At 37.2% G+C, this 14,427-nt stretch overlaps 2 protein-coding genes across 2 annotated transcripts; one reads left to right on the top strand and one right to left on the bottom strand.

Moving 5' to 3' along the window:
- Positions 1 to 2,077: 2,077 nt before the first annotated feature.
- On the bottom strand, positions 2,078 to 7,197 carry LOC121974304 (protein trichome birefringence-like 10). Its single transcript, XM_042525296.1, has 4 exons — positions 6,431 to 7,197; positions 5,015 to 5,404; positions 4,208 to 4,366; positions 2,078 to 2,916 (listed from the first exon to the last, which is right to left on the bottom strand). The coding sequence occupies exons 1-4, from the start codon at positions 6,874 to 6,876 to the stop codon at positions 2,556 to 2,558; spliced, it is 1,356 nt and encodes a 451-aa protein (XP_042381230.1). The 5' UTR covers positions 6,877 to 7,197; the 3' UTR covers positions 2,078 to 2,555.
- A 406-nt stretch (positions 7,198 to 7,603) lies between these two features.
- LOC121974305 (dual specificity protein phosphatase 1-like) lies at positions 7,604 to 13,499 on the top strand. Its single transcript, XM_042525297.1, has 5 exons — positions 7,604 to 7,875; positions 7,984 to 8,119; positions 10,331 to 10,451; positions 12,685 to 12,830; positions 13,197 to 13,499. Exons 1-5 carry the CDS (start codon positions 7,768 to 7,770, stop codon positions 13,202 to 13,204), a joined length of 519 nt encoding a protein of 172 aa, XP_042381231.1. The 5' UTR covers positions 7,604 to 7,767; the 3' UTR covers positions 13,205 to 13,499.
- Positions 13,500 to 14,427: the final 928 nt, after the last annotated feature.

Here is a 14,427-nt window from a genome sequence, read left to right as displayed (position 1 = left end):
CTCATGATCAATAAAGTCGACAACCAGCTAGAAAAATTTTCATATCTTAAATCATATTGTGTCCTTCTTCACGTTCATAAACATATATTTCTTAACCCATGGATTAACACAAGTTCATCGTGGGCCGATTCGCATGGATCAGCCCATATGTGGGTTAGCCCACGGTAGACTTGAGTTAATAAAATTTCAACTCAACTCATTTAATTAATTTGATGAGACGGATCAATTCGACGAATCCCATCTACGTTGACGGCTGTACTTAGTGGTCAAATTTTATTCCGGATTAAACTATGGACTGCATAGTGCCGTATAAATAGTTCGTACAATCACTGTGCCTTTCTATCCAGCCAAATTCCGTCAAATATGACGACGGATGAGTTTGATGTGGTGCAACTTCCGTCCCATGCGACCCCAGGCGTTGCGACAAACCGACCAAGCTTTTGTGTTACCACTTACCGGCCATATCTCAAATCTGCCGCCGCGACGCGTGTTTTCGACGCACCACCCACTAATCAGTTCGGTGGCCTTAACAAAAAGTTGCAGTGGCACCTTTATTTCATAATTTTACAGTGGAATTGAGATTCGTAATTTGCCTAATGCCTATATAAACTCCAGACTGCAGTCTGTCTTGACGCCTGTAGTTAATTAGTCGTCAGAAAACCTGGTTGCGGACGAATTTGAGAGCATGGCATCGACCTTCGTTGCCGCCGGAGAAGCAGGCGGTTACAAGGAGGGGAGCCACCGCCGTATGGGCCAGCAGGTAGCTCCGCGGTCGTCCTGGTCGGCGGGCGCGCCCAAGTGCGTGTGCGCACCGCCCACGCACGCTGGATCGTTCAAGTGCCGGCTGCACAGGGTGAAGCTCTGTCGCGTTCAATCTGCACCGCCGCTCCGGAAGGCCACGCCGGACCAGCAGATGCCGGCGCCCGACGCCACGAATGAATGAGGTCGTCGAGGATGGAAACGGCAATGGCTGTAGTAATTAAACAGATGATTAATTCATCGTATCAAATGCCATTAATCTTATGATTAATTCATCGCCGATTTCTACTCAATTTTTTCTTTTTCTTGATCTAAAGTCCGAAGCATTAAACATATCGACCATGTCCAAAACTTATGAAGATAGCAAGCTGGGATATAACTACTGCATTAATTGGAATCTGGATATAGAATCCTTTTCGCTCTGCAATACAAGAAACGTCAGTGTCGAGTCAGGAAAAGTGTTCCTAGCGTACGCTCAAGTTAAAAACCGGAAAAAGGAAAAAGGTGGAGCAACAATAGACATAAACATGAATAATAAATCATGCGTATCTCCGTCAGTGTATAAACCCCCTTTATATAATATTCTGGTGTGCGACGTGCGTACTTTTCTCTAGATGTGAGCATGTTCTCCAATTAATCGTGGGCATTTTTTCCAATTTGTCCTATAAAAGGACACGTCAGGAAAATGCAACACCAAACCTTAACAGGACATGCATATCCACGCCCAAACAGTAAAAACTTTCGTCATACGATCCGTTCGTTGACCAAGTCTTGTGTCAGTGATCCATCTACTCGATCGAGTCGGATAGCTGCTCGACTGAGTATTCCTCTGCTCGGCAGGACTCAGTTGCTCCTCCGCGTGACGACAAGTCTCAATAGTTTGTTTCCGCCCGATCGAACTAATGCTCCGGTCATATGCACGCTCCTTTGCTTTGTGACGACCGTCTGATGATCTCAATTGAACGGGTGCTTCACTTGGACCTGCCCTTTGTCGATCGAGCAAATACATACCCGATCGACCACTGCTAAAGAGATCCACTTGAGCCCTCAACGTCCGGCCCTTTGCCGTTGATCTTCCCGTGGACTGCTACCTCTGTTGTTTGACTCACACTTAATGAATCCCCTTTATCACATCATCACATATCAGAGAAATACACATGCTGATGGAATAATGGTAGGAGTCTCCAATGAGTTGTTGGCCCTCAAATTGTGATGTGTAAAACGCCAGTAGGAATGAGGAATATATATAATACTTTGAAGGATTTAGAACATTTTTTACTGCAACTAATAATAATAAATGTAATGCACCTTCAGCACCTTATGAACAAACACAATCTCTACTCATCCATATTCAGAAAATGATGTACAACAAAATCCTACCTTGGAGTTTTAGGTTCTGTTTCAAATGTAATACAATAAACAGAAAAATAAATGAAGCTAGTTAAAAAGGGCTTTCAAGCTCCAAGCATAAGGTGTTGACAGAATCATACCTAAGTTTTTCAAAAATTCTGTTCCTATTGTGTACCTCTGTATAATGTGTTGTTGCTTTACAATCAGAACAGATATCACCAATTTACAAGATAGGCTATAATATTTACATTTAATTTGCTTCAATAGCAGTTCTATCAAGTTAATCCGCAAGCCTCTTGGATCGCAAATCAGTTATGCAGTTGATGCGGCGGGATCTAACCGTGTTTGGACCTGAAGTTGGTCATAGGAAAAGACGATGTCTGCAGAAGGAATGCCAAACCTTTCCTGTATGAGTTCCACGCAAGTTAGGCAGTAGACAGTAGTGCTTAAACAGTGGTATCTCGACTGAGTGAAGAATCCCGTTTTAGGATGAGAGCACAGAGTAGCTCATTCCATGTGTCTGGAACCCCAGGTAGGCACCAGTGGCTGCAATCTTGCTTGTAGCGGGGAGCAGTAGCCGAGGGACCGTAATAAAAAACAGACAGATGACCATCTTTTCTTCGAGCTGTCATCTGGGTCACATTCAGCAGATCCAACTCAAAATCCTGAGTTGTGTATGGATTTTCCAGTGGGAAGGTTTTGAATGGTTCCAATAAATGTGCCCATGCTTCTTCCGGGATCATAGGTGAAGCTAGATCAGGAAATGTTTCTGAGTGGCAATTCCCTCCATTTTTCCAGTCACCACCCCTGCAATCATAGACCACAATAAGTGAACAATTGCGTAAACTAGACAAGACATCAATTAAGCATCTTTGTGGTGATTATCTTGCTAAACGTGAAAGTTCATAGTTCAAAAAAGAATGAGAAACAAAATACCAAAACAATGCAATCAATTTCATTTCCAGCAAGGCGAAGTGATGAAGCATAGTGATGTAGAGAAAACATTCTGATTCCGTCATTGATAGCTCCTATCCCAAACAAAGATGATAGCATGAGGTCCTCACTATATTCATCAGCTGTTTACATGTTGCCAGTTTGAATTCCAAATCAATTAGGAAGTTTGCTTAGAAGATAAGCTAAGTTTGCCTCTTGATCTGATAATAGGAAGACAAAAAAACATAGATGGCAAACTAACTGCAAAAGAAAAGCTGCTTCCCAGAGGTTCTTCTGGGATGACAACTGATTGGTTCCTACTCTGGAGAGGAGAGGAAAGCCTTAATCATGTGAATTTTGGGAGTGTTTTCTAGAAGTGAACAAGAAGAAACAAAAAGTGAACATGAAACATCAAGTTGTATTAACAAAAAAAGTGTTACAGCCAAAAACAAATACTGACAGATCTCAATTCCAATGAAGGCCTAACCTAAAGATGGCAATTACATTAGGAAATCTCATTCACAGTTACATGCATAGGCAATGTGGTTAACAGAAATGAAAAAGATTATCGAGATATGAAAACTTATCAACCCATAACTTATGTGACGTGAACCCAACTCAAACCTACGTGAGCCTATGCAAATAATTAACTCAATATATATATATATGCGAAAGAGATAAGACAACGACAGCAGCAACAACACATAAAATGGAAATCAAACAAAGAAATCCATCAGAATGGAAAGAACTATTTATCCATATTGATTGAATTAATCATAATCACACTGGTATAGTGGTATGTATCTTGTCATCTATCCAGAAGTTACATTGACCTGGACTGCAATACCACATGTTTGTGATCTTATGTATTTATAATGTCTCAAAGGGTAGCATTCAACTATTTTCCTACACAATGAGGAATGAACCACACAAATACAGTTATTTGATAAAAACAATTTGAGTGCTCAATCCAAATGACAGTTAGGTTACTGTTAGCAAGCTTGATGTCAAAATATATAATAAATGAGTTAATACAAGTGTAAATCAATCAGCAATCTAATATAGTTTTTCATCAATTCTCACGGGAAGGTACATAAGAGGGATGGGATAGGAACTAGTCCTAAGACAAAAAAGTCTTTAAAGAAAAGAGTTGATCAGCACAAACCTGAAATGAACAGGAGCATAAGTGCGAAAAACAACATGAGTCTTGTTCCTATCTATTTCTTTATGGATCCATTCAAACAATGTCTGAATTGATCTTCGATATGCAGCATCAACACTCATCTCCATCTTTATATCACTCCCTTCTTGGAAATAGCAACCACTAAAAAAGAAAACTAGGTACATAAGTGAAATAATAGTCAAGTATTCATGCTTAACAATCGCAGGAAGGACCTAATAGATGCAATTCTAGTCTTATATTACTTACAGTGGAAAATTTAAAGCTTGAGGAGTTTGATGTATAAACATATTTTATGGAGTGAAGGACTATATTAATGCAGATCTATTAACCATACTTCATGATTTCAATCTAGGTTGTACAAAAAGGGAAGACGTACATGTGAAAATCAGACCTTATATCATGTAAACAAACAAAAGCAGGCTTGTGACTAAAGATGATACACCAATCGGGTAATAGTCTATTTTGATCTTTAATAAAAATTATCAAATAACTACAAGTCTACAAAACCTTCAACTAAACAAGTAAACAGTTTAAAAGGGGCAGCCCTTTTGTTTTCAAGAAAATAAAATAAATGAATTGATTAATGCTGGACTTTAAGAACCTAAATTAATTGGCTTCATTCTCCTTCCAAGTTAACAGAAAAAATATATACACAAAACAGTAAATTCCTTGGATAAGAAAGAACAACAAGGCAAGGCCATAATAGTTCTTTGTAGACTAAAATCCACCTTAATAACAATAGAAGCTTGGTAGGATTATGCAGGCAAAAATACACAATGGCATATTTACCTTCTGAGAGTCTTCTCGTAATTCCACCAGTGGCCCGTGTTAAATACAAGCACATCAGCATCTTTCCACCTGGAAGATGACCAATCCAGGATATCTAGTCTGAGTGTAGTCTTAATTTGCTCTGGTAAACCTGGTGGGGCACGGCTCTGAGGAACCAAAAACGGTGCCCTATAATACTCGACTGTGCAATTGTACTCTTCAAATTTAAACACCAAGAAGCCCATGTGCTTTGTAATTGGGTTACCATTAATTTCATAAATTGAGGTTTTGTTGGAAACTGCCATGGAAAGCATACAAAGAAGGGACTCCCACTGGTTCCTACCAATGGAATCACCAACAAAAGCCAACCTTCTGTTCCTCAACCTCTTTAGCATCTTCTTGGCATTAAACCTACAAATGAGTTATAGAAAATTGTAGTAGTAGAATAAATACTCTATTATTAAAAATAGTCTCTTGTAATGGTTAACGCCCAGGTAGATCTCATTGGAGAAAATTGGTGGGCAACTACCCTATTGTTGCAGAATTCCGGGGTTTCATTGCTAATTACTTTGATGCATCTGATTTTAAGGTGGAGGTCAAGGATGCTTCTTGATTTCAATTTGGACAACATGTAGCACAAAGGAAAACAGCAACAGCAAGGACTTCTAAAAGGTTGTTTTTTCAGATATTTTTGTTGACTGTTAAGCTAGTCATCCTGCTCTAAATCATACCTGCAGCTCAGGATGAATAGTTAGCATTGAAGAACGAGTGGTAGGAAACCATAAAGGTGGGTATAAAAGGGGCAAATTGGAATGCTATTAACAATTAAATAAGTTTGAAGTCAACAAACACAAACACAAACACAAACAAGCAAGATTTTACTCCTCTCTCCAGCTACGGCTAAAACAGCTCAAGTTTCCTGGCCAATGTCAACAAACAAGAGGCACCACCTGTTGTCATTAAGACTTACCCCAGGTTAACATGCAACGATCATAAATTGGCTGACCGAAAAGGGCAGTAACTACTAAGAAAGAAGACGAGTTGCTGCTTCCTATTTCTACCTTCTCAGTGACTCAAACACATAAATGTAAAGATATTCCAAATGATTCGAGTGAATAATCCACCGAGGACAACTTCAAAAATTGAAACATGTGATTATTATATCCTCTAAAATTTGAGTATTAGATAGGCAATGTGATCAACAAATTTAGGGCAAGCTTAATTCAAGATTGTAATTTTCTCTTTCCACTTAAGCTTTGTAGCATCAAAAGGAAAGCCATGAAAGAATGCGGTTGAAAGAGCAGTATGGCACAAGAATATCTTAATAGGCAAGCATTAGATGCTAAATTGGCACTATAAAGTGTGATCGAAGTAAAACATCTGAAACGAGAATGAGAAGAACAAAATAAAAGGAAAACCAAACAGAAGTTGGAAAACCTGGGGAGACTGCAGCGGGCGGGCTGCCACCGCCACTTCGTATAGAATTGATCGGACCTTCCGTTCTCCGAGCAACGGAACCCCACGTCCATAAAAGCACAATCCTTGGACCCGTACAACGGGTACCTCTCATCCCACACCCACTCCCCCTCGAACCAATCGCATTCCCCGCCGTCGAGGCTTCTCCCTCTCCCCCCGCCGCCAACCACCGTCACAGATCTCCGCAATCCTCCCTCGCCCCGGCTAATCCAACCCCAGCCGTATTCCATATGGGCGAAGTAGAGCAGCAAAACGAACAATAGAGCAGTTAAGACAAGGAAACCCAGAAGGCCAGCATGCTCGAAAGGCTTCACTCGCCTCACGAGCCGCCGGAGTGACTCCATACCTTCCTCCGCCGGTCCTCCGCCACTTCCACCATCGCCGGCCCTCCACCTGGAAGCGGACATGGGGGAAAAGCAGCGAGAGTACCCTAGTAGACGAGGCGGAGCGGTACACCTCCACCAGCGCTCGCAATCTGCCCGTGACAGCAGGATTCCTAGATGGGGAAATCGATAATGGAAAGATCGCTCCTTTTTGTGAATAAATAAATAAATAAATCGGGGAGTTAACGGAGGAGATGAAAGTGGAAGGAGGTTGGTTGGAGCTGAAGCAAAGGAAAAAGGGGGAGGAAGGACTACAGAGCAGCCTTGGACAGTGTTGATGCTGTCGCCTTGCTGCTCCTCGTTTCCTCGTGGTGTTTTGCCATGGCGATTAGCTATTAATTCTTCGTCTTGTTTTGTCTCTTATGGCGGGGACTGAAACCGGGGAAGCCCAATTAGTCATTGTTATTATTATTATTATTATTTTAAATAAGTACAAGGCAATGCATTTATATTTAAAGGATTTTCTAAAATTTATTAAAATAATAGGATTTCATTTATAATTTAATATCTAAAATATTTTTTAAAGTCGCTAAGCTCGTAGAATAATGTCTTTAATAACTTTAGAACAGCAAGCAGCTTTAATAAAGCTACTTTATGATTAAAATTGTTTAATTATTTTTTTATTAAAAAAAGGCAATTTAAACGATATTTTGGATGTTAAATTATTCTATTAATTTTCTGCCGACTATATTATTATTTTAAAATGAAATTTAATTTTCTTTGCTACTTTTAATGACAACCACACACTTGGACGACTCTGACTCGTCTCGATTGTTCATCCTCATCACCGTTTCGGCTTCCTCCTCCTCCTTCGCTCTCTTTCGTAGATCTTGGCCCTCTCCCTTCGTCCCTTTCTCGATTCCGCTCGATTGATTATTTTATCTTCTAGCAGTGATTGCTGGCATTTGATCGAACATGTCGCAGGATGAAGAAGTTCGAAGGAGCAAGCTCCTTGCCTGCGTCCAGGCACTATGTGCTGCAAGATATTCAAGAGAGGACAACGTCCCGTGCAAGATCGAGGAGGTAAACGAGCAAAAATAAGAATAAAAAATTATTGAGTTGACCATCTGTTCTTGGAATTCCACAGTTGATATGTTATTATGTGTCTAAGATCGGTTCCTGATGTGCCAGGGTCTGTTCTTGGGATCGGTGGGCGCTGCTCTCAATAAGCCAGCGCTGAAGAATCTGAACATCACTCATATATTGACGGTCGCGAAGTCGCTGGATCCAGCATTCCCTGATGAATTCATCTATAAGAAGATTGACGGTTCGTTTTATTCTTTGTGCAATTTATCTTTATCGATTGTATGGGAAACTAAAAATTGATGGATTATTATGTTCGTATCGTCATCTTTGATATGAGTACTGACCTGAAAATGTAATCTTGCATGTCTCTGTTGTTTGGAGACATTCCGAACTTCCTACTTATTCTCTGTTTAGCATTAATTGGCGAGCCTTCTCGCTTGAATTCTCTACTTTATTTGCGCGTTCATCCAGGTCAACTTTGTAGCCATGATTTTGATGTGCCATTTTTTTCATTTCAGGCATTCATTGTGTTCCGTCCCTTCAATTTTTTCTTGGATGTTTCCATCTTTCCAATTTAATCTTTTATGGTTTACTTTTCCTTTCCTTCATTGTTGCTACTGTTTCCCATAGAATTTATTCCCTTTTTATTTTTCAGCAGAAGTTTTTTTCTTCTCGATGTTCTCTTTACTGATCTAATATCTTACCACTCCACTAATTATGGGAACTATGTGAAATTCCATCAAGAGTATGCAATATGAAAGTAGCTGTTTTATCTTTGTTGTATTAGTTAAGAAGGTTATTGGTCTGGTGAGTTTAGTCCCACATTAAGTTCTAAATTTAGGGGGTTTAAATTCATATATATGCTGTTATCTTTCTCATTGAGAAGTAATACAAAATTATTTCTATTTCCCCAAGTTCTACATTATACTAGAGCCCTTTTATGGGGTTAGGGTCTTTCCAATTAGATATTCCCTCTAGGGGGGAGCCTGCAGCGGCCTCCCACCACTCCTGTGTTTCTGCTACTAGGAAGCCCACCATCTCAGCGATTTGAAGAGGAGTCCCTCCATGCGCACAATCCTTCCACCTTGCGATACTTGCAGACCTCTTGTCTAGGCCATGTTGACAATTGGAAGAGGACTACCAAGGTCATTTCACAAAGGTCAATTAAAAGCCAGCTAAATTGCCAACCAAAGCTATCATCTTGGAGATCCATAACACTTGTTCTCAAGCTTGCTTGGCTTCCAACTCAAATCCAATTTGACTTGAGCATTAGAGTGTATGCACTGAGATCCGATGGTGACAATTCTGCAAGTCATAAGACTGTTGAACCACACCCCTTCTAAGTCAACCTTTCTAGCCGCTTGCTAAACCATTTGCATGCTCAAATCAGTTTCTCATCTTAATCGAACAACTACCAAAGCATGAGTATTGCAATATTCTAGAAAATGGTATTTGAGACAGATGTGACTTGATGAAAACAACACATAATCATGATTACTGTAATGATTTGATGAGCCTATCACATATATCTACCTATTCAAAAGGTTTATAAAAACATTTATTCAAACAATTGACTCAAATATTTTATTTATTAATTATCTAAAGAATTTCAATCTGGCTTATGTTCTCTTCTTGTTGATGGCCCAAAATTTAAGTAATTAATATTAAGGAAAATCTAGGTCCCAATACTCATACTTTAGTGAATGTATTTGGTGCTTTGACAAATTGATTTATCTGACGGATGAGGTTCAAGGCCGACCTGCATTATAACAACCAATCATTATATTACTTTGGTTTGACTCAACTTTTGGTAATTTACGGTTTCCCATTTTGTTGTTAGATTGTTCTTCTATTTTTTTTTTTTTTGAGTTGCTCAATAGTTTGATGGATCCAAACATAATATTTATCTTTGTTTGGCATTGGTTGGCAAACCCTCCTTTATCCAAGCTTGGGACCAGCCATGGAATAGTTTATTCACTGTGGGTAGAGTTGTTTTTTATTTACTATTTGAAAATAATTCTTCAAAAAAAAATCAAATTTTTTCTTGTCGCTTAATATGACTTAATTTTTTGTTTGAATTGATACTTTGCAAATGTATGTACACAAATTCATGGCCAAATTGACATAGACAAACCTTACCTTGAAAAGCTGTTTTTTTTGTCTTTGACTATTAATTATCTCTTCCCAAACATAATCTGATCTGCCTTTCTGATAAAGGCTGTGTAGGCCATTCTAGGTATGAAGGTGCAATCCTTCTTGAGACGAACAAAAGAAGGTGCTTTACTAATGATCAGTAATCTATATATTTAGGTGATCAGGTCAATAACTAGAATAACAAAGTTCCTGAAACTAACATGTTCATGTTTGCATATATTTCTCCTTTACAGATGCATTGATTGCACTATTTTTATTAGAACATTCTATTAGTTTATACATTCTTCTGTATTTTCAGTGTTTGACACACCGGGGACGGAATTGGATAAGCATTTTGATGAATGCTTTAATTTCATTGATGAAGCCAGAAGCTCAGGTGGTAGTGTACTGGTTCATTGCTTTGCAGGGATGTCTAGAAGGTTTTTTCCCCCTCTGTTTCTTTCTTTGATTGTCTTGTAATCTATGGGATGAAATTTATATCCAAGAGAAGGCAGAATAATGATATTGAGTTACATAGTTTACATAGTAAACTAGACTATAGAATAATTCATGTTTTTATTACTTGGTAGGAAACTAAATTTCACTTAAAATTACAGTCTACTCTTTGTTTTTATTAGTATTCTTATTTTTATAGTACCTAATAGATCTACAGGAAGGGAATTTCTAATAATCACGAGTTTGCTATGTAAATTAAAACTTTTTGAAGAAAACTAAGCTCAGTGGACTGAATTAGGGATTCATATCAGAGGGAGAGGGGAGAGGGGAGAGGGGAGAGGGGAGAGGGGAGAGGGGAGAGGGGGGAGGGGAAAGTGGAAAAGAAACATTAAGATGCCTATCTTTTGCACTCATACATGATGGAACTACTTGAGACAGATAACTATAAAGGTTTGGACCTTTGTTGTGATCTAGTGATTATGTCATTGAAGATTTTGTCATTCTGGCCAGTCCTTATCAGCTGCAAATCAGGGCAATGTATAGTCATTCTGTTACCTTTGGTTGTTGCCTTTCTTCATTCATCTTGAGCATAGAGCTGCAGAGAAGAGTTTATAAATTTATTTGCATGTATGTCTTGTGAAATCACATTGAGTGAAAGTGTATTCTTCTGCCCTTCTACAAAATATGCAATTATTATCAGTTTGTCTACTTTTCGATTGATACCTGAAATGAACTACTTGATTATGGAGACATTTGCCTTGCCTTAGTCCGTTGATTGTTGAAGTCAAGAGACATGTTTGGAAAAGTTTCTGCTAGAGTATGGGTGGGACTATGGTTGTTTGTCCAGAAAAAAATTAGAATTTTGAGGCACCATTACCTATATTATAAAAGCTCAATTGGAATATTCTTTTGATTTTCTTGAGGTTGCCCAATCCCTCATCCCCCCTCTTGTTGATTCTTGTATTAACCTTTCCTAATATGATTGCTTAACAATGTAATCTAATCTATTAAGTTCTCATATTACTTTCCACTACCAACTGTCAGGATGTGTGATGTTATGAGTCCAGACCTAAAATATTGAGCGGTTTTTAAACTTGCCAAATCTTCTATATCTTTAGTCACATTGTCACACTTGAAGAGGAATCCCCTTCTTTTATCCACCACATGTATAAATATTTTTGTAGACTAACATTCAAGTCATTAAGATGCAGACATGTCAACAGAAAATTAAAGGATATACGTTGTGACATTAGAAATGTGGTATAGAAGCATAAGTATCTCTTGTCCTGTTTATATTTAATTATAAGCTTATATGGAAATTCAATTCTGTTTTTTTCTCTTATCATTTTTGTTGTTTCCTTTGGTATGTTGCATAGAAGTTAATTATTAACTAAGATGGTAATTAACAAATTCAGATAAGAATGCTTTGGGTATAATTTTTGTTGATCTAGAAGAACTTGTGAATTTGTGATAGCTCTCCTTGACACTGCTAGTGTGGTGGGGTTAAAGAAAAATAGATCAAATGAATATTAAGAAATATCATTTTTGCTCTCCTATAAATAATGTGCATTGTCAAATTGATCCAGTAAGTGGAACTAAGAATTTCTGCTAAGTTTCTTGCAATTATGAGATTAAGACAAGGTTGTGTTCTTCATTTGTCATGGTTGGTAATAACCATGAATCATGTCGTATGTTATCTATCGCTTTATCTTGATTGAAGAGACAAACACAATAGACAAAAGCTTTTATATGTTTTAGATAAACAATGATTGAATAATATGAAACAAAAATATTCCAAAATTAAGGAACATATTGATTGTGATTGAGATCTAGCTGGGATATATCACAGTTTTTTTTTTGTTGGTCATGCCAACAATGTCTTTATTATGCTTTCAAGTTGGAAGGCCTACAATTTGCATTAGGCCAGTTTGTCAATTTACTCACAAGATGATCAATTACAAAATTAATTATCTTCATTAACTGTGTTTCAACTATGAATTGCACATAGGATGGTTATTATATCTGTGTTTCTTGAAAGAATATACAATGTCAACCATTAGTAGACAATTGGTGCTTTAGCACTTTAAGGATAGTGTTCTCTTAATAAATAGTTATTAGTGTAATGTGCAAGTTCTATAAAACTTGGACATTTTTACACATTATGTTTATGGTTGCCATGCAATCAACTAGCTTGTAACTAGTTTTCTTTCTTCGCAGTGTTACTATTGTTCTTGCTTATTTGATGAAGAAGAATCATATTACTCTGCGAGAGGCATTGTCACTTGTAAGGGGCAAACGCCCACGTGTAGCTCCTAATCATGGTTTTCTGACCCAATTGGAGAACTTTGAGAAATCCCTTCGAGGTAATAGTAAATGTTACTCCTTTTTTTATTTTATTTTTGCATTTGAAGATATTATGAATTAAAAATTGTGTTTAATATTTCCAAAATGGTCATATATTTACTTAATGATATTTGGGATGTTAAACATGACTAATGATTATGAAAAGATAGGTTTATGTTGATTTTTTTTTTGGTATTATTATTGACTGTTTCAATCCAATATATGTTTGATAGAACAATAGACAACTGTCAGGATAGAGTTTTTGTACAATTAGTTCAGACACTCAAGGCAATCCCGAGTTATTGGTTGCATGATTCATTTTGATACAAGATTTCTTTACTTTGATCCAAAACCGAAAGTAGCTGATGAAAAGTTCTCTGAAACAGTGAATTGAGGTATTTCTATCCGAGTTGAACAAAAAGAGCAAGCCTAGGTCGCTTTTTGCTTACTGGTCTTTGCTCAACGATTATGGCATAGCATTTCCAATAGAGCTTCACGAGCTGGTATTCGCATCTGATCAGTTGTTCTTATGATTTACTTTGTAATTACACCGTAATACAAACTAGCGATCTCATGTATCGTCAAGTCGTTCTATTTTACACCAGGAACAGTTCTATTTTACACCAGGAACAGTTTTGACTTTGGTATTTTCTTTTATCAGTTTGTGGCTCATGAGGCTACTTATTTCTCATAGTGTGTTTTTACTGCAATTAATAAGGTGTTATTGGGATTTAACTAGAATGTAACTTTTTTTCTATGGCATTTATATGCAGCACGTATATATTTGCATTAATGCATGATGAAGTTCCATCTTCTCATCAAATTTTTAGGGTTCAATAAAGGTTACCACATCATGAACTTGTTGTATCTAACTAATGTCTTTGCTCTATATAATAAAATTTTCATTCAAATCAATTGCATGCACAAAATTACACTTTTCGATGTAAATTCAGATACACACCGTGTCTTGCTTGTTCATGAAAATAGTTGAGTATTTTTCGTCGTTTTTAACAGTGTTTCTAGTTTTTCTATGAAGATAAAAAAGTTTATGTAAAAATAAGATTTTATTACTCGAAAGGTGTAATTAAGTTTAAGATTTCAAAATGTTATTTTTTTATACAATAAACACAGCAATAATATTGTCAAGGTAACTAATGTTGCCTAATTGACTTGTTATGATTCCGCAGAACCCTCAATAGATTGGATCCATATTTAAACTTTACGTCTCTCAAATTCAATCTTCGATTTATCACTTTTTTTATTGAGATTTTATAATGATTTTCTTCTTTTCTCTCTATCCTAAAGAACATATTGTTTTTTCCTTCTGTTTTTTTATCTATAGACTATCCTAAAGAACCGAAATGAAAGGACTGAACATTATATATTTATTTTTATCCAGTATCTACCTCTCGGAACAGCTTATATATTTTTTCGATCTATGAAAATTTGTAACGGAAGCTCTTTTCTCTCTATCCAAACGAACGGAAAGGGAAAAACTATCCAAACGAACGGAAAGGAAACAACTGAAAAAGGAGGAAATTTTAAATTTGAGCCGTATTAAATTGTATTTTTTTAATTTAGTTATCCAATTTTTTTGAATCAACTAATTTTAACGAT

Source organism: Zingiber officinale, chromosome 4B, assembly GCF_018446385.1.
Source record: "Zingiber officinale cultivar Zhangliang chromosome 4B, Zo_v1.1, whole genome shotgun sequence".
In the NCBI taxonomy this organism is placed as follows: Eukaryota; Viridiplantae; Streptophyta; class Magnoliopsida; order Zingiberales; family Zingiberaceae; genus Zingiber; species Zingiber officinale.
This window is presented reverse-complemented; position numbering and strand designations above follow the sequence as displayed.

What these genes read in the sequence shown, in the direction of transcription:
- LOC121974304 (XM_042525296.1), bottom strand. Translation starts at nt 6,876, where the DNA reads ATGTCCGCTTCCAGGTGGAGGGCCGGCGATGGTGGAAGTGGCGGAGGA. An exon ending in GCCCGCTGCAGTCTCCCCAG is followed by an intron (nt 5,405 to 6,430) that starts GTTTTCCAACTT and finishes ACTCATTTGTAG; the next exon opens with GTTTAATGCCAAGAAGATGC. An exon ending in TATGCTCCTGTTCATTTCAG is followed by an intron (nt 2,917 to 4,207) that starts GTTTGTGCTGAT and finishes CTATGATTGCAG; the next exon opens with GGGTGGTGACTGGAAAAATG.
- LOC121974305 (XM_042525297.1), top strand. Translation starts at nt 7,768, where the DNA reads ATGTCGCAGGATGAAGAAGTTCGAAGGAGCAAGCTCCTTGCCTGCGTC. An exon ending in TCCCGTGCAAGATCGAGGAG is followed by an intron (nt 7,876 to 7,983) that starts GTAAACGAGCAA and finishes CTGATGTGCCAG; the next exon opens with GGTCTGTTCTTGGGATCGGT. An exon ending in TTTGCAGGGATGTCTAGAAG is followed by an intron (nt 10,452 to 12,684) that starts GTTTTTTCCCCC and finishes CTTTCTTCGCAG; the next exon opens with TGTTACTATTGTTCTTGCTT.